Genomic DNA, 14,889 nt, shown 5'->3' on the forward strand with positions numbered 1-14,889 from the left:
CCATGACTCTAGACATACCCGCAACGTCCACGTTTTTACATTTACACTTGGACTGGTATTAAGTACTGCATCATATACATATTCCTTTGATTGACTTTTTTCCCCATATCCATGGATATCAGTCTGATTTTTGTGGTGTGTTTCTACACTAAACATTCCTTTACCTAATAGCAAGTTATTCAGTGTAACTCAGGGGATTTAAACCCTCTGTGTTGGAGTCACCAGATGGGTGCAGGAGAAGAGAAGAGTGAACCTGAGAACTATCACTTGTGCTCACACAGGATCAACTGAAACAGAACTAGGTCCCCCCACCCTATGTGCTGGCATTATTTACAAGGCTACTGTGAGCTATTAGGCATAGCCTCTCTTTAGGTGCATGCTTGCCCCATTCAAAATTGACAATACTAACTCATGGACTGCCTGCTCACCTAGTCCAGATGCCATTCATGACACCAGTCTTGACGAAGGCCCAGGGCCACATGACCCACCTGCCTCAGTGCAGCATATGTTCATTATCATTATCCCTCCTCTCATCTCATACATTCCCCAGCCCAGTCCTATAAATGCCTGGAGTGCATAAATGTAAACAGGTGTGGGTCTTTGTCAGGGCTTCCTCCCCTTTCATCAATGTAGCTGGCTTACTCTACAAGAGATGCAGACTCTGGAAAATACTATCGGATCATCAAGTATTTGCAGATATTGACATTGTGTACTATTATTCCCGACAAGATACAGATTTTGCTGAGATTTAGATTCTGAAGCATTGCATGCTAATGAGACCAATTAGTGATACATGGCATCAGAGAGCTAAATATAGTGCTAATGTGTCATATAAGTCTGCGGTATTCTGATACATACACATACATGGAAATATTACCTCTACATAGGAAGATAGTGTTGTTCCTAATACCAATTTATGCCCACTTATCTAGTGTATTACATCCCAGGGCTGCATCATGATTTAGGTCTGTGTTGTATATGTACATGTCTATAGTGCTCCTGCTAAGTTTTGATGCTAAGGTACACCTTTTCATGGAAGATACAACATGTATATTGTGATACTGCCTGTATCTGTTAGGCTTTGTTATAAGCTGTTTAATGTAGATGGCAAAACAAATTTTGTAATATCTATTGTGGGTACTTCTCGTGGATACTGATGCATATTTTTCCACGTGTGTTGTTGTTGTGATGTTCTTATCATAGAAAGCCATTCACAACTGTCCATAATAGATTGCCACATACCAGTTTCCTGTAGTTCAACACACACACACACACACACACACACACACACACACACATATATATATATATATATATATATATATATATATATAATTGTCTATGTGTCAATGTGTCAGGGCAGAAAAGAGAATCAATACAATGTTCTAATAGAATATTCTTTCTTTTACATATACATAAATGTGTGTGTGTGTGTGTGTGTGTGTGTGTGTGTGTGTGTGTGTGTGTGTGTGTGTGTGTGCATTCGCATGGACACGTGTATATTTACCCATAATGTAAGCACAGTCAATATACGCTGCATTAATGTGCTGGGTTAAAATCTATCTTCCAGTTCGTTTCTGTATCACATGTGAACGCTGTTTACTGCCATTTTCATTACTCCAAAAACTTTGAAATACTATATTGCAAATATTTTGTGAATTTCCACTTATGTATGTGTACATACATATAATGCATTTTATATCGTATAAAACCTGTCTTGTCAATATTGCTATTTCTTTGCATATGACACACAAATACTGTTTGCTACATTGCACCTCTAATTATACTGAAGACATGTGCGGGCATGTAGAACTGCGGTGGTGGTCGCCTCACACTTAGACGCTGCCCGCTCGATTCTCAGTTAAAGCGTCTACTGTGTGACGGAATGGGCGTTCCTTCGAAGGTTGTGCGTTAGGCCCGGCAAGCCAGCATGTAAAACTCTACTGTTAATCATTAGCGGACCGGAGTTCGCTGTGGCTAACTTCAACCGAAAAGACACACACACATGTGGGCATGTGTGTGTGTGTGTGTGTGTGTGTGTGTGTGTGTGTGTGTGTGTGTGTGTGTGTGTGTGTGTGTGTGAGTGTGTTGAAGTGTTTATGGGTTAGGGTTAGAATAAAGGCTAGGTAAGGAGATAGATTTAGTGTGGTATGTGACTGGTGTCTTGAGTGACTGTGTCTGAGTGCTTTGTGTAATGGTGCTATTAGGAGGAGTTTTCATAAGGTAATGAGTAGGATTAGGGTTTGTGGGAAGGGGAAGGGTTAGAGTTAACATACATGAATAAGATGGAGTAGGTGTGTGTGCGTATTTGCGTGTGTGTGTGTGTGTGTGTGTGTGTGTGTGTGTGTGTGTGTGTGTGTGTGTGTGTGTGTGTGTGTGTGTGTGTGTGTGTGTGTGTGTGTGTGTGTGTGTGTGTGTGTGTGTGTGTGTGTGTGTGTGTGTGTGTGTGTGTGTGTGTGTGTGTGTGTGTGTGTGTGTGTGTGTGTGTGTGTGTGTGAGTGTGCTTGAGTTTTGTGAGGAGTATTTCAATGAAGGCTAAAAAAACAGAAAGCATGAGTTAGAAAATTTCCAAGAAGGAACTGGATGACAGATGCTGTAAGATTTAGACTTTAAAGGTTCTTAATTTGGATTCAAGTCAGATGCTGTGGGGGACATTATTTTCAGATACAGATATTGCATATTTGTGGCAACTATATCTTCACTGGCATGTAGTAAGTCTGTCTATTTGTCAAGTAGAAGTATGTGCTGAATAAATAGATAAATATGAATTATGTTTGTTTGAATTGTAAGCTGTTTCCCGGAAAAAATACCATTAAACATTTCTATTTTCTGCTAGACAGCAAAATGAAAAGTTTATCAGTCTTTACCTCTCTAAGGACTAATAAATTCCAGATAAAATATATATGCACTAGAAATGAGATATGTAAGTTGATATTTTTCATGTGTTTTCCTTCTTCTGGGATATTTCATAGCACTCATATTCATTCTGGTTTCTATAAATAAAAATAAATCAAACATATTTCTTAGCTTCTTGCTTTTGCTTTTAAATCTCCAAACAATTGAGAATAGTAAAGCCTGCCAATAAACGTGCCTGAATGTAGTTTCACAGTATGACAATGGAATGTGCGTTCTTCCTTTGTTTTTAGATTGATCAGCCAAGCTTGGGAATGCCATCCAGAGATTATTATTTTAATGACGGCAACTATAAAAGAGTAAGTGCTGCTCTCTTTCTTATACAGTTACAATATCACAGTAGAGCTTGCTGGGTCCAGCAACATTTTTATGCATTGTACAGAAAAGCAGAACTATTTTGTATCACTTTCCAGGTGCTTTGTCATACCATTTTATTGATAACTTGCCTTCTTCTTGCCCACAATTCTCAAACTACATATTGAGGGTACCTTGAAGATGGTGTTAGCTTTCATTGAGTCCAAATGTAAATGACAAATGGTAACATAGGAAAACATTACGTTAATAGCAAGGAATGAGGACTTGGTATGGACAGGTGTCATTTCTTTATTCACATCTCCCTCACAACATACACAAACACACATGCATATTGCAAAGAGCATTGCAAGCAATCATACACACTGGTTCCTATAAACAAACTTCTTACAAACACTTATAAAACTACTTATTCATAGCCCATTTAATACATCTTATAGCTTCAAACATCACTACTCACATGTCCACTTATTCAGTGGAATCTCCTTCATAGCTGCATCCCCTCAGCAATGGAACAGCTTAAAAACTTAAAAACTTTGTGGAAACGTGGGTGAAATTCTTGGCTAGGCTTATAAGGGCCTCCAGGCCAATAGCCTAGTGTTGTCCTAAGAACCTATAAATTGCATGGCTTCATCTTTTGATGATGACCTGGACACTAATATAAATGCAGAAGTGTTTAAATCAGAACATTTTAGTTTGAGAAAGCCACTTTCTGGCATTTAGTTAGTCCTGGAAGGATGGAATGCAGCAGTCCACAAAGAAAGGGAAAGGTCTATTTTCCTTTCTGTGTTGTTTAATGATCTCAGTTTGACAATGTATAATAAAAAGCTGGGAGATTAATGTTTCAACAAGTCTAGTTGGTAAACTGTAGGTGCCAGAGGTAACAGTGGAAGAAGCATTTGCAGTGGCAATCTCCTTAAACCTGGGGTCACAGCAGTTCTTATCAATGCCTTCTGTATCAACAATACTGCCAACATTAGTGGTGTTGGCGCTGGTAGCATCGGTACCTGACACTTTTTAGGTCCACAGTGACAAGTCAAAGTTTTTCAGAATGCTTTTGATACCGCTGCCCACAGCAGAATTCTAAATCTCTGACTCCTTGTTATTTAAGCCGTCAGTCACGATGGCTTTTGTGCCAAAACTGGCATATGATGTCAACCAGTGCATGTTGGCAACATTAATTATCTTGATGACAGTGTCTGTCAGTGCTGACCTTGGCTGTTTGCTATCACCCATTTTTTTATGTGCCATTCTGTGCTCCTATGACAGATCCAGTCTTAACCCAAGACATTCTCCCTCCTGCTCCTATGGCCTGTCACTGTTTCCAGAAGGGGGACAGAGGCTGGATAGTTGCTGGCCAGATTGCTATAAAAGAGATGATATAGAGCAGCTTTCTTCCTCCTCAGATTCCTTCCCCTGATTGGTGCAAGAGGTGGCACATTCTCCCACCCTTAGAATCTTCACACTAGATGCAAATGATAGATGTAGAGTACATTCCACACCATTCCTCCAAATGAATGAAAGTTCAGTGAGATTTTCAAATTGTTGGGGGAGGGGGGCTGAAACTTCCCATTACATCTCCAGAAACTGTCTGACAATCTAATGAAGTCCAGAAGGATAAAAGCACTTATTGTTATGTTTTCATTTTTAGAATAAAGTTGTTTTAATGACATTTTATGATGTTTTACTTACTAAGTATTGCTTCAGAGCCTTTTGGAATTTATATGTTATGACACAATTTAAGGTGTCATTCTTTGTTCTGCCATCATTAGTATGAGTGACTCTGTCTCCTTTTCTGAGCACTAGGATTCCTCTTATTAGATCTAGACAATAGCTCCTCTCCTTTGACAGGTTATAAAATGTCTAAAGGACACTTCATCCAGAGAAAATATTGCATTGTTATATCAGAACAATCAATTAAACCATATTCTGATTTAGTGAGACAGCATAACATAAGTAACTGCCAATGTATTGTTAATAGAGATATGTGCAAGGTACATACTTCTGTGAAGAACATTGTTCTTACAAACATCATTCTCACAGATAACATTTAATATATTATCCAACAATATTGGAACATCTAAAAAATAATGACTTTCATAGAGTGGTTTACTTTGAATTTTAGATAACTAGCACTATTGCTAATAGTATTCATAAAAATTTTATGTAATTTTTATGTGTGTATTTAAATTGAATTGTCATTATGCATCTTTATAACCCAAAGCAGTGCTTTACACAAATGTTTGTTATTATTTTATTCTACATTGAATTGTTCTTCTGTGATCACTGTATTTGATTTTCTCTCTTTTTTTTTTTTTTTTTGACTAGACTCATGTTTTCCTGATTGTGCTTTCCTATTTCTGCATTTGGAGTACTCATAAAAATATTAGTTGTTCTGCAGTATCATTCCAAATCCAAAAACTCATCCACAGTCGGCTTATAAAATAAAATATTAGTAAAATATGAAATGTGTTCACTATGAATATTAATTTATTCCAATCTAGACAATGGTATATTAGAATATATATTATCAATGGGGGTACTCATTGCTGTTCCTGTGACCTGATGACATGCCACACTGTCAAACATAAAAACATTGTAGTTAAGTACCAAGTGTTTGGCAGTGCCCTCTATAGCCACATACACCTTGAGTGACATTTTTCCTGTAAAAGCACAATTGAAATTTCACCAATATCTAGTTGCACACAGGACAAGTAGATTGCAGTAACAAGCACTGTTCCCAGAACTGCAAACCGGATACTCCTGACAACCAGTTAATTTTTAAAGAAATTGATAATGGTATATGAGAGATGTATTTACACAGTGTCACTGTAGGCAAAGCTCTCACATAAAAGTCCTCCTAATGTCAATACGTTTGTGAGAAGTACACATGCTGCACCCATCACACACAATTCAAAGCAGACATATCAACCCACGTATGCAGATGCACTTAAATGTAACCTTCCTAAACCCCAAAGACTTCCTAGATGAAGTACACATAACAAATACCCTCAGCAGCCCCAAATACACTTTTTCAAAACAACACCCACATCAGCACTTATAGCCACATCTCATGCAGCCTCTACTTCTAAGCCCATAAGGCAAGCCACCACACTATCCAACATTCTGGTCATGTGCCTCTCACCAGGCTGAGTAAGGAGAAAGTCACGGTCAGTTCATTATCAAAGGCTAGGATCTGCTACATTACACACACTCAGGTCATTGGACCAGAACAACCAGAATGACATAGTCATAGTCCACATGGGTGCAAATGACCTAAGACATATCTCCCTAGACTATATGAAGAGAGAGACATGAAAAAAACAGAACTCACATAAACAGCCAAGAAAACAGCAGCACTCACATAAACAGCCAAGAAAACAGCAGCAAGGAGGAAGCTACTACAAGATAGAGCAAAATCCTTGAAAGGTAAGACACCTTTGAACATTATAAGTAAAAAACTAAGAGCTCTCATAAAATCATCCCAAGGTAATTTGAGAGAAAAAATCAAGGACTCTAGAGACAATCATAAGGCCTTCTTTTACTTAGTTATGTTAGGAAACCTAGAGGAAACCCCCAGATATGCTCAGAGAATTAGTTCAAAAATGATGAGTAAATTACTGAACCACATTGCTAACATACTGGCTGACAGGTTCAGTGCAAACTTTCCCCCTCCCCCCCCAGAGATATCTATTCCAAGAGATTGTGAGGGCCATCTCCAACATGGTGAGAACTGCCCTCACTAGGAGCAAAAACACAGCAAAAATGGGCATGATGGTGGACCGATGGTGTCCCCTGTATGAACTCAATGAACTCAATGAATTAAATTAGGACAGCTCACCCACACATACCTCACCTCAGGAGGTCACCTCCCGGGATGGGCGCTTGCGGCGACTGTGGTGGCGTTCTGTGGTCGGTGCTTCAAGAGGGCGGTGCTACGCCCCATTAGCTTGAACAAGCCCCCATTGCAAAGCCATGCCTTATCTCATAATGGAGAGGATAAGAAATAAAGACAAATAAACACTTGCATACTTTCATAGACACAGTTTGGCTTTTTGTCCAGTTTGATTTTGGCACTCGAGAAACTTTAAAAGGCCTTTGAACTTTTCACCAGGCCTCACCAAGGAAAGGCAGCCCAAAGGCAGTCCATACAGCCTACAAAGGCCTTCGAGGCATTCGACCACACTCATACCCTCGAAAACTCATCAGCTTGAACTCAAACCCATATAAATCCAACCATCACATGACAACTGGCCTAGCGTCAGTTGCCACAGGGTCAAGAGTCAGAGTTGCTGTGTCGGAAGTGGTGTCCCACAGGAAGCTCAGTCCTGGGTCACTATCAGTCAGTGGTGGGTCCTTGTTTGTTCAACCTACTTTTCTGGAAGTACAAGCAAACACAGGAGGGTTATGGAGGTTAAAGTTTGTAGATGAGTCAAACTGGGTGCCATAATTCAGCTACATCTGACACAGATATTCACAGAGGGCCTCCTCCTGATGGATAGCTGTTGCCAGAGCCATGGCCTGAAGTTAAACTACTTAAAACAATAGTCATATACTTCGCAAAGAAAAGGTTACCCCTAGCTACCATATAGGTGACAATCCACTGAGCACAGAAAAAAGTCATCCGGGATCTGGGGACCCAAGTTGACAGTAGTCTTGACACTGTAGTACCTCAAAAATCTAGATCCCTCAGAACCACAAGGGTGGGAGACTTAAAAGAATGGACTTATAAATAGATAACGAATGCGGTTGAGGGACAGATTCATCACCCCCAGAGACTCCTATGCTGTGGAACAAAATCCCCGTAAGGCAGAGGCAGAGCACTGCTGGCTGGCAGAAAGAGGAGACCAATGGATGGGAGGATGAGATAGGATATATCCCAGGCAGTGTCACTGCTTGACAGAGGCGCAGAAAAAGCGCAGAAAATGATAGGCATAGTTTTATTCAATTGGCAAGGGGCCACATAACACATTATAGGCTAGGCTAAAATGCCCTTGGGCAGATAGTAGCCTATAGCCCTGAACTATGGAAAACCTTGCAAGTCTGCAGAGATCTGATGAAGTTTGTTATGGAATAAATGAAAACGCTAATCTTTACAAGTTTCTGTTGCTACTTACCTGGATTTGAATACACATTTGTGAGTTTCTGACTGGTCAGAGTGTCTCTGCAGACTTGCTGCTTTTTTTCTTGTTCATTTATGAAGAAACACATCATGGAGCTCTTGGAATATGTGTCTCAGGATGGTATGAGCCTAGTATTGAGCAACATTTTACCTTCTCCAAGAATGATGCCACAATACAAACAAAAAATGAATGAATTTAATAATTGGCTTAGTTTCTGGTGTCATTCTAAGGGGGTGCAGTATTTGTCAGCATGGAAGGAGATGGTCAACAGACCGTGCTGCTTTGTCTGGGATGGTCTGTACCTCTCCTCTCTAGGCATTTGAATATTAGCTAAAACATTGTCTTCCTCCATAGTGCTTTTTTAGGCAATGCCAAACTGAAAGTATTTCTGACAAATTAAATCAAAATCAAGAAAATCTAAAGGTATTACTGCTCAGTGCTAGAAGTCTAAACAAAAAACTCCACTCCCTAGAAGCTCTCTTCACCCTAGAGAATGGTGATGTCTGTGCAGTCAGTGATACATGGTGTAAAGCCAGCAGTGCAAGTTTATAATGCCTTCCTTACATTTAGACCAGCTACTGCACAGACAAGCACTAAAGGTGGGGCTGTTTTGTTTTACATCAAAAATAAATATGCCTCAAGCCTGGTCAAACAGGACAATGCACTTGAGCTACTCCTTGTTCAAATCACTATAGGCAAAATCTAATACTACTTCCTTGCAAGCTATAGGTCCCTCTCTGACCCAGGATACCCATACCATGTATTTAAACTTATTGGAAATGCTCACCATCCAACCCAATACCATATTCATGGGTGACTTTAATTACTTCACTATTAACTGGGAATCCTACATGACACCAAACATAAAGGTGCATAAATTCCTGGATTTTGTAAACACAAACTCCCTGGACCAGATTGTCAATGCACAGCCAGGGTGCAACCATACTGGATGTGGTCCTCACTAATATGTGAGAGTGACACACACCCCACTAGCATAATGTCTTCCCTGGTAAGGTCATACCACAAAATGGTCTTCTTTGAAGTAAAAATGAAACCTAGACTCCCAGCTAACCCTGGAATATTCAAGAACTACTTTAAGGTGAACTTCCTGCTATTACGTGATAACCTGGCAACATGTCAAGCCCACATAAACCCAAGAAGACTGCTGCCTAATCAGAACTGTTTGGAGAAACCCTATACAAGCATGTTAATGGCTGCATAGAGGCAGGTGTACCCCCAAGGAAGAAGTACAGAACTTAACGCAAAAAACAAGCTACCCTGGTGAAATCACAAAATCAGTAGGCTGTATAACAGAAGGAAGAAAATCATGAGAAAAATTAGGAGGTGCAGCACCCAGCAGGATAAAAGCACTCTCATCAATATAAACAAACAACTCAGAGGACAAATAAGGTCTAGCAAACCCACATTTCAGGTTAATTATTATCCAAAGCAATGCATGAGGGTAAAATGGTTCACACTGCCTACCTTGACTTGGCCAAGGCATTTGATACAACAGCCCACTTCGGCATTGTTGACAAAGTCAAGAGGTTTGGGATAAACTTGCATGTCACCTGATGGATAGCCAACTGGCTCACAGACAGGACCCAGGATGTTAGAAGTGGGGAGCTACCTCTACAAAGAGGACAGTCACAAGTGCAGTCCTTCAGGTATCTCTCCTTGGACTGCTCCTTTTTAGCATTTACTTCTCTGAAGTCAAGGCCAATGTCAATAGTCCCCGGCTGACTACATTTGCAGATGATTGCAAATTAGGAGCTTTCACTGAATCCCACACCAATACAAATGTTCTCCAGGAAGGGCTGACACAGACAAACAACCAATGTCGGAGCCATGGCCTAAAACTAAATGCCAAGAAATGCATAATAGTATCCTTCAGGAAGTCATCCACCCTGGTAACTACCATACTGAAAACACACCCTTTAGAACTGATCCAGTAGACAGGGACTTGGGGACACGCATAGACAGTAATCTAGCCTTTGACCATCACGTGTGTACAGTAGTGAGGAAATCATTCTATGCTGTGCAACTTCTAAACAAATCTATGGCATCTAGGTCCAAGGAAGTAATTGTTCCACTGTATTCGGTATTCATCAGGCCTATTATTGAGTACAATGCCTCCTTTGGTATGTACCTAAGCAGGCATATCCAGCAAATGGAATGTCCACAGAGGTTCCTCACTAAAAGAATACAGACCATAAGCTAAATGTCCTATGCAGACCACGTCAATGCCCTATCCCTGTATTCTGTCTCCTACAGGCTGTTGAGGGGAGAGCTATGTGTGGAATACAGGGCATTGTCAGACCCCACTCTGATGGACTTCCTGCATATTCACAAAACAAACAGCACCAAAATTACCCATTCTAAAGAGTTAAACCTTGCCTGTGATATAAACAGAACCTGCTGAAGAGACAGGTATGTATCCCAGAGACGATTCTGTGACTGTAACAGGCTCCCTATCCAGGTGAAGCAGAGTTCCTCCCTAATCCAGTTCAAGTGTAACTTTGACACTTGTATGGGGAACAGGAAATTCATCCCTGGTTTGGCACCTATATCTCTAATGGACACAGACAGCCTCTAAATGGTTCATCTTCCATGCCCCTGCTTGTAAATGTTTACCAGAATGCGTCAGAGATTTAGGGTACATGGTTAGGCTTAAAAATGCCCTTGTGGTCATTAGCCTAGTAAACACCTATGAACGTAAGAAGAATACACTGAAAAACCTACCAGAGAATGAAATAAAAAAATAAGTAAATAAAGTTACATATCTACAATCCCACAGATTTGAATGACCATGTCTTGATCATGTATCTACAAGAATAAAGTAAATTAAACCAGCAAAAATGTTACAAAGAAAATATGGGCAATTTTTGTATATTTAAAGCTTTGGGTTTTGATTCATATTATTTGGTTACGCATCTTCATGTTATACTCTGTGTAAGATTTATGTGTTCCTACATTTTTTTATACACATTTTAGTTTGCACATAGCTATAATTATAGGATTCTGAGTTTGGTATGCTCACTGTATGTTCCCAGGTGTGTTATATTTTTGCTCCGGTTCCAGCTGTGCATTAGTTAGTGAGTGATGCTTGTTTAAGCTAATCTAACATCCAGAAGGTGTCAAACTCCTGTAACACTGCATGAAAGTGCTGGAGAAGATGATTGATAAACCAATGCACAGAGTAGTAGAAAGGTATATGGGAGATGAGCAGTCTGGTTTCAGATCAGGATGCATCACAACTGACCCAATGTCTGCAGTAAAATATACAGTAGTAAACGTAAGAAAATGTCTGGTCTTTTTGGGACTAGTTAACCATAGGGGTGGTTTTGATTTCCAAGATAGGTTCCTTCTGTTCTCCTGGTGGTCCTTTTACTTGGAGGGGAACCCCAATCCTGATCTCTTGCAGTCTGCTGAAAGTTGCCAAGGTTATCAGACTTAACCTGTTGAAGCTGACTAAATCTCAGGAGCTGTTTGTGTCTTCAAAAATGTTTTATGGATTGCTGAGTCTCTCATTGTGTAAGGTATAAACAACAACATCATATTTGCTCTCCATTAAAAGAACTATAGTTAATATAAGCAGATCTTCAAACCTGTTCTCTTTTCTTCTGCATGTAAACATGTGCACTGAAGACAGAGCAGTTGAGGAAGCTTGCGGTAATGGAAATGAAGTGCATGAGATGGGTGGTAGAATTCACGTTGTACGACAGATGAAGACATGAGGATATCAAAGCAGAAGCCTAAACAGTCTCATTTGCAGAAAAGGTCAAAGAGACTAGATTATGGTGATATGTGATGATTTGGGAGAGATAGAGGAAAGGCAGGAAGAAACAAGGGTATATGGCCAAGCGACGGCTGGATTGCATGAAATAATACAGGCTATAGTCTGTCGTAACTGTTGAAGAAGGTAGGGAAGTTTCACTGACTCAAGAGAGGTGGCCACAGTTGACTAAACATTCTGCCACATGTCAAAAATGTGAAAAGGGGTTGATGATGGTGATAACTAATGTGTGATTAACAGGTATGATGTACTAGTACTGCCCTTCTAACCTATGCAGATATGCAGATATAGCCAGTCAAGCTACAGATAATGGCAAACTAATCTCTTCCTTATTTCTACACTTGTCTAAAGCCTTTGACACAGTTTGTCACAGCAAACTTCTACTTCAAATGTCCTCACTAGGTCTCTTTCAGCCCACCCTTCTGTGGTTGAAAAGCTACCTGTCCAATAGGTATCAGTCGGTAACATGGCACTCCACACTCTCTCCTTACCTCCCAGTTACTACTGGTGTACCACAGGGCTCTATCCTTGGTCCCCTCCTCCTTAACATTTTCACTAACACCCTCTATACCTCCACACAGCAGGCTACCGTAATACAATATGCAGATGATTCCACTCTCATTTGCACATCTGACAGTATGGGACACCTCCAAAAATTACTCAGGAAGGTTTAACAGCCAATGAAGCATAACTGTAACTCACAATTCATGTTGAACCCAAAAAAGACCAAACTACTACTTTTTTTTCCAAATCCTTCTCTCAAGAAAAAATAAAATTCAAAGTCCTTTCTCTTGATAATGCAACTATTGAAGTCACTTCTCATAGTAAACTTATAAAAAACTAGGGACGCTTTACAGAGCCAAAAACTCTCTCACTGATGCAACTAAAATTACAATTGCCACTACTTATCTCCTTCCCAATCCTCTTTATTGTGCTCCCATCCTTACCAATCTCCAGGCTTTACTTAAATTAAAACTTGAGTAATGCTATAACAAAGTAGCTACATTTGCAGCACTTATCCTTTTCAGAACCTACCACTGTATAGCACTGAAAAGCCTAAAACGGTTAGAACTGCCACATCAACTAACATGTACACAGCTTCTTATCACCTATAAAATTATGCAGCATCCATTTGCCTGTCCAGCACTAAAAACATTCTACACAACTATGTTTCTAGTCGGTCATTGCGATCCAGTTACCAAAAACTCCTGTCTGTCTACAAACATAGAAAATCTGATGGGCATTGTCTGTACTCGTACAAGGTTGCTAAGGCTTGGAACTTCTTGCCTGTATACATCAGGTCTATGTCGTCCCTTTCATCTTTCAAAGCCACTCTGAAAGACTTCCTAGCTAAAATCTGTCTGTCTCTGTTCTTGCTGAAAACCAGGATAAACTATATCCCTAAATGTGATTCATTCATTATACCTCCTTACTCTCCCTTCATCACTTACTTCCATACATCTCTTCCATGACTTTCTCTCTAAATGTACCATAAGCCTATATTTTTCTCACTTCAAATTGCAATTCCTGTTTGTATTAAACTAACTTGCCTTTAACTTCTATACAAACTGTCTAAAATTTCTCTGAATATTAAATGATTGCAATACAATTTTTAACCAATGTTTTGTTTTAATTTTGAAGATTATAAAGTTATTGTTCCTAAAATGCTTTGTATTAATTTGGGGCTTTTCTCCCCCGGGCCTCTGCTGAAAATGGGCTTCCACCCATTCGAACTTTCCTGATAATCAAATGTCAACAAATAAATAAATAAATAAGAGACATCACTGTGAAAAAACTTAAACCTCCTCTAAAGGAGGTATAAGGGAAATATGGAAATGAATTCTTAAGGACAAACAAGTCTTTCAGTGAGATGGTCTCTGAATGCCTAGTGACGTTTTACTTTTTATTTGTTTTTTATTAAACACTTTCATCCCTTTTTGGCTGAGACATTATCAGGGTAAATGAAAAATTAGTCCAAGGAAAAATAGATGAAAATGCTTAGTGAATATTAAACAAAGTCAATTTTATGAAACTTCCCTTGTGAACTGAGTACTGGATATTATTTGTTTGGATTTTTTTTTGACAAATCTCAGATTAGAAAAGAGAATGCTACAACTTCATTATGTCCATTTAGCATCTGTCCCTCAAAATTATGTTTCAGTTACTTCTTTAGTGCTATCATTCTTCATCCTGAGTTCTGGCTAACTTCAGTTTTTGAATCAGTTGTAAACAGCATACCCTCGTCCGGTAGGTACAACAGATTAAAATCTTATGAGTCGCACATCTCCAGCAGCACTGGCCTCTTTATCTCTCCTCCCTATTCTCCCATTAAGTTAGTTATAGGTACTATGTTTGCTGATTTTATTTTACTTACTTCTTTTCTTTTGTTAACTGGGAAAGTATATCTGGACTTTTTTCTATCCCATTTTCAGTGGAGTTCTAGATTGAAAAGCTCAAGTCACAATACAACTTAAAACAAAGCAGCAATTTACAGATTCTGCATATGTCAAGACACTCAACATCAAAAATACAACAATTTTGCCATTGTATATGTGAGAGACATAGTACATCTTGAATACATAATGTGCACAACCAAAGAGAACAGATTTAAAGATCTGCTTATATTAACTATAGTTATTTTAAATGAGAGCAGGCATGATGTTTTAGAGATATTTGAGAGGCTTCAAAAACTACACCACTTTCAGGACTGGATAATAATGGAGAAACTACAGCTCTGTAAGTTGA

General features: G+C 39.4%; 1 protein-coding gene across 3 annotated transcripts in view; it reads left to right on the top strand.

Annotated features, from left to right (window-relative positions):
* MMEL1 (membrane metalloendopeptidase like 1) overlaps positions 1–14,889 on the top strand; it is a 1,737,390-nt gene that overhangs the window by 1,028,509 nt on the left and 693,992 nt on the right. For all 3 annotated transcript variants that reach the window (XM_044062979.1, XM_044062980.1, XM_044062978.1), the window contains exon 8: positions 3,147–3,212. In XM_044062979.1, coding sequence (XP_043918914.1) covers positions 3,147–3,212 — 66 coding nt within the window. The remainder of the gene's footprint in view (positions 1–3,146; positions 3,213–14,889) is intronic.

The sequence above is a fragment of the Protopterus annectens genome, chromosome 2.part1 (genome assembly GCF_019279795.1).
Source record: "Protopterus annectens isolate FY-2018-M chromosome 2.part1, PAN1.0, whole genome shotgun sequence".
NCBI classification, from domain to species: domain Eukaryota; kingdom Metazoa; phylum Chordata; order Ceratodontiformes; family Protopteridae; genus Protopterus; species Protopterus annectens.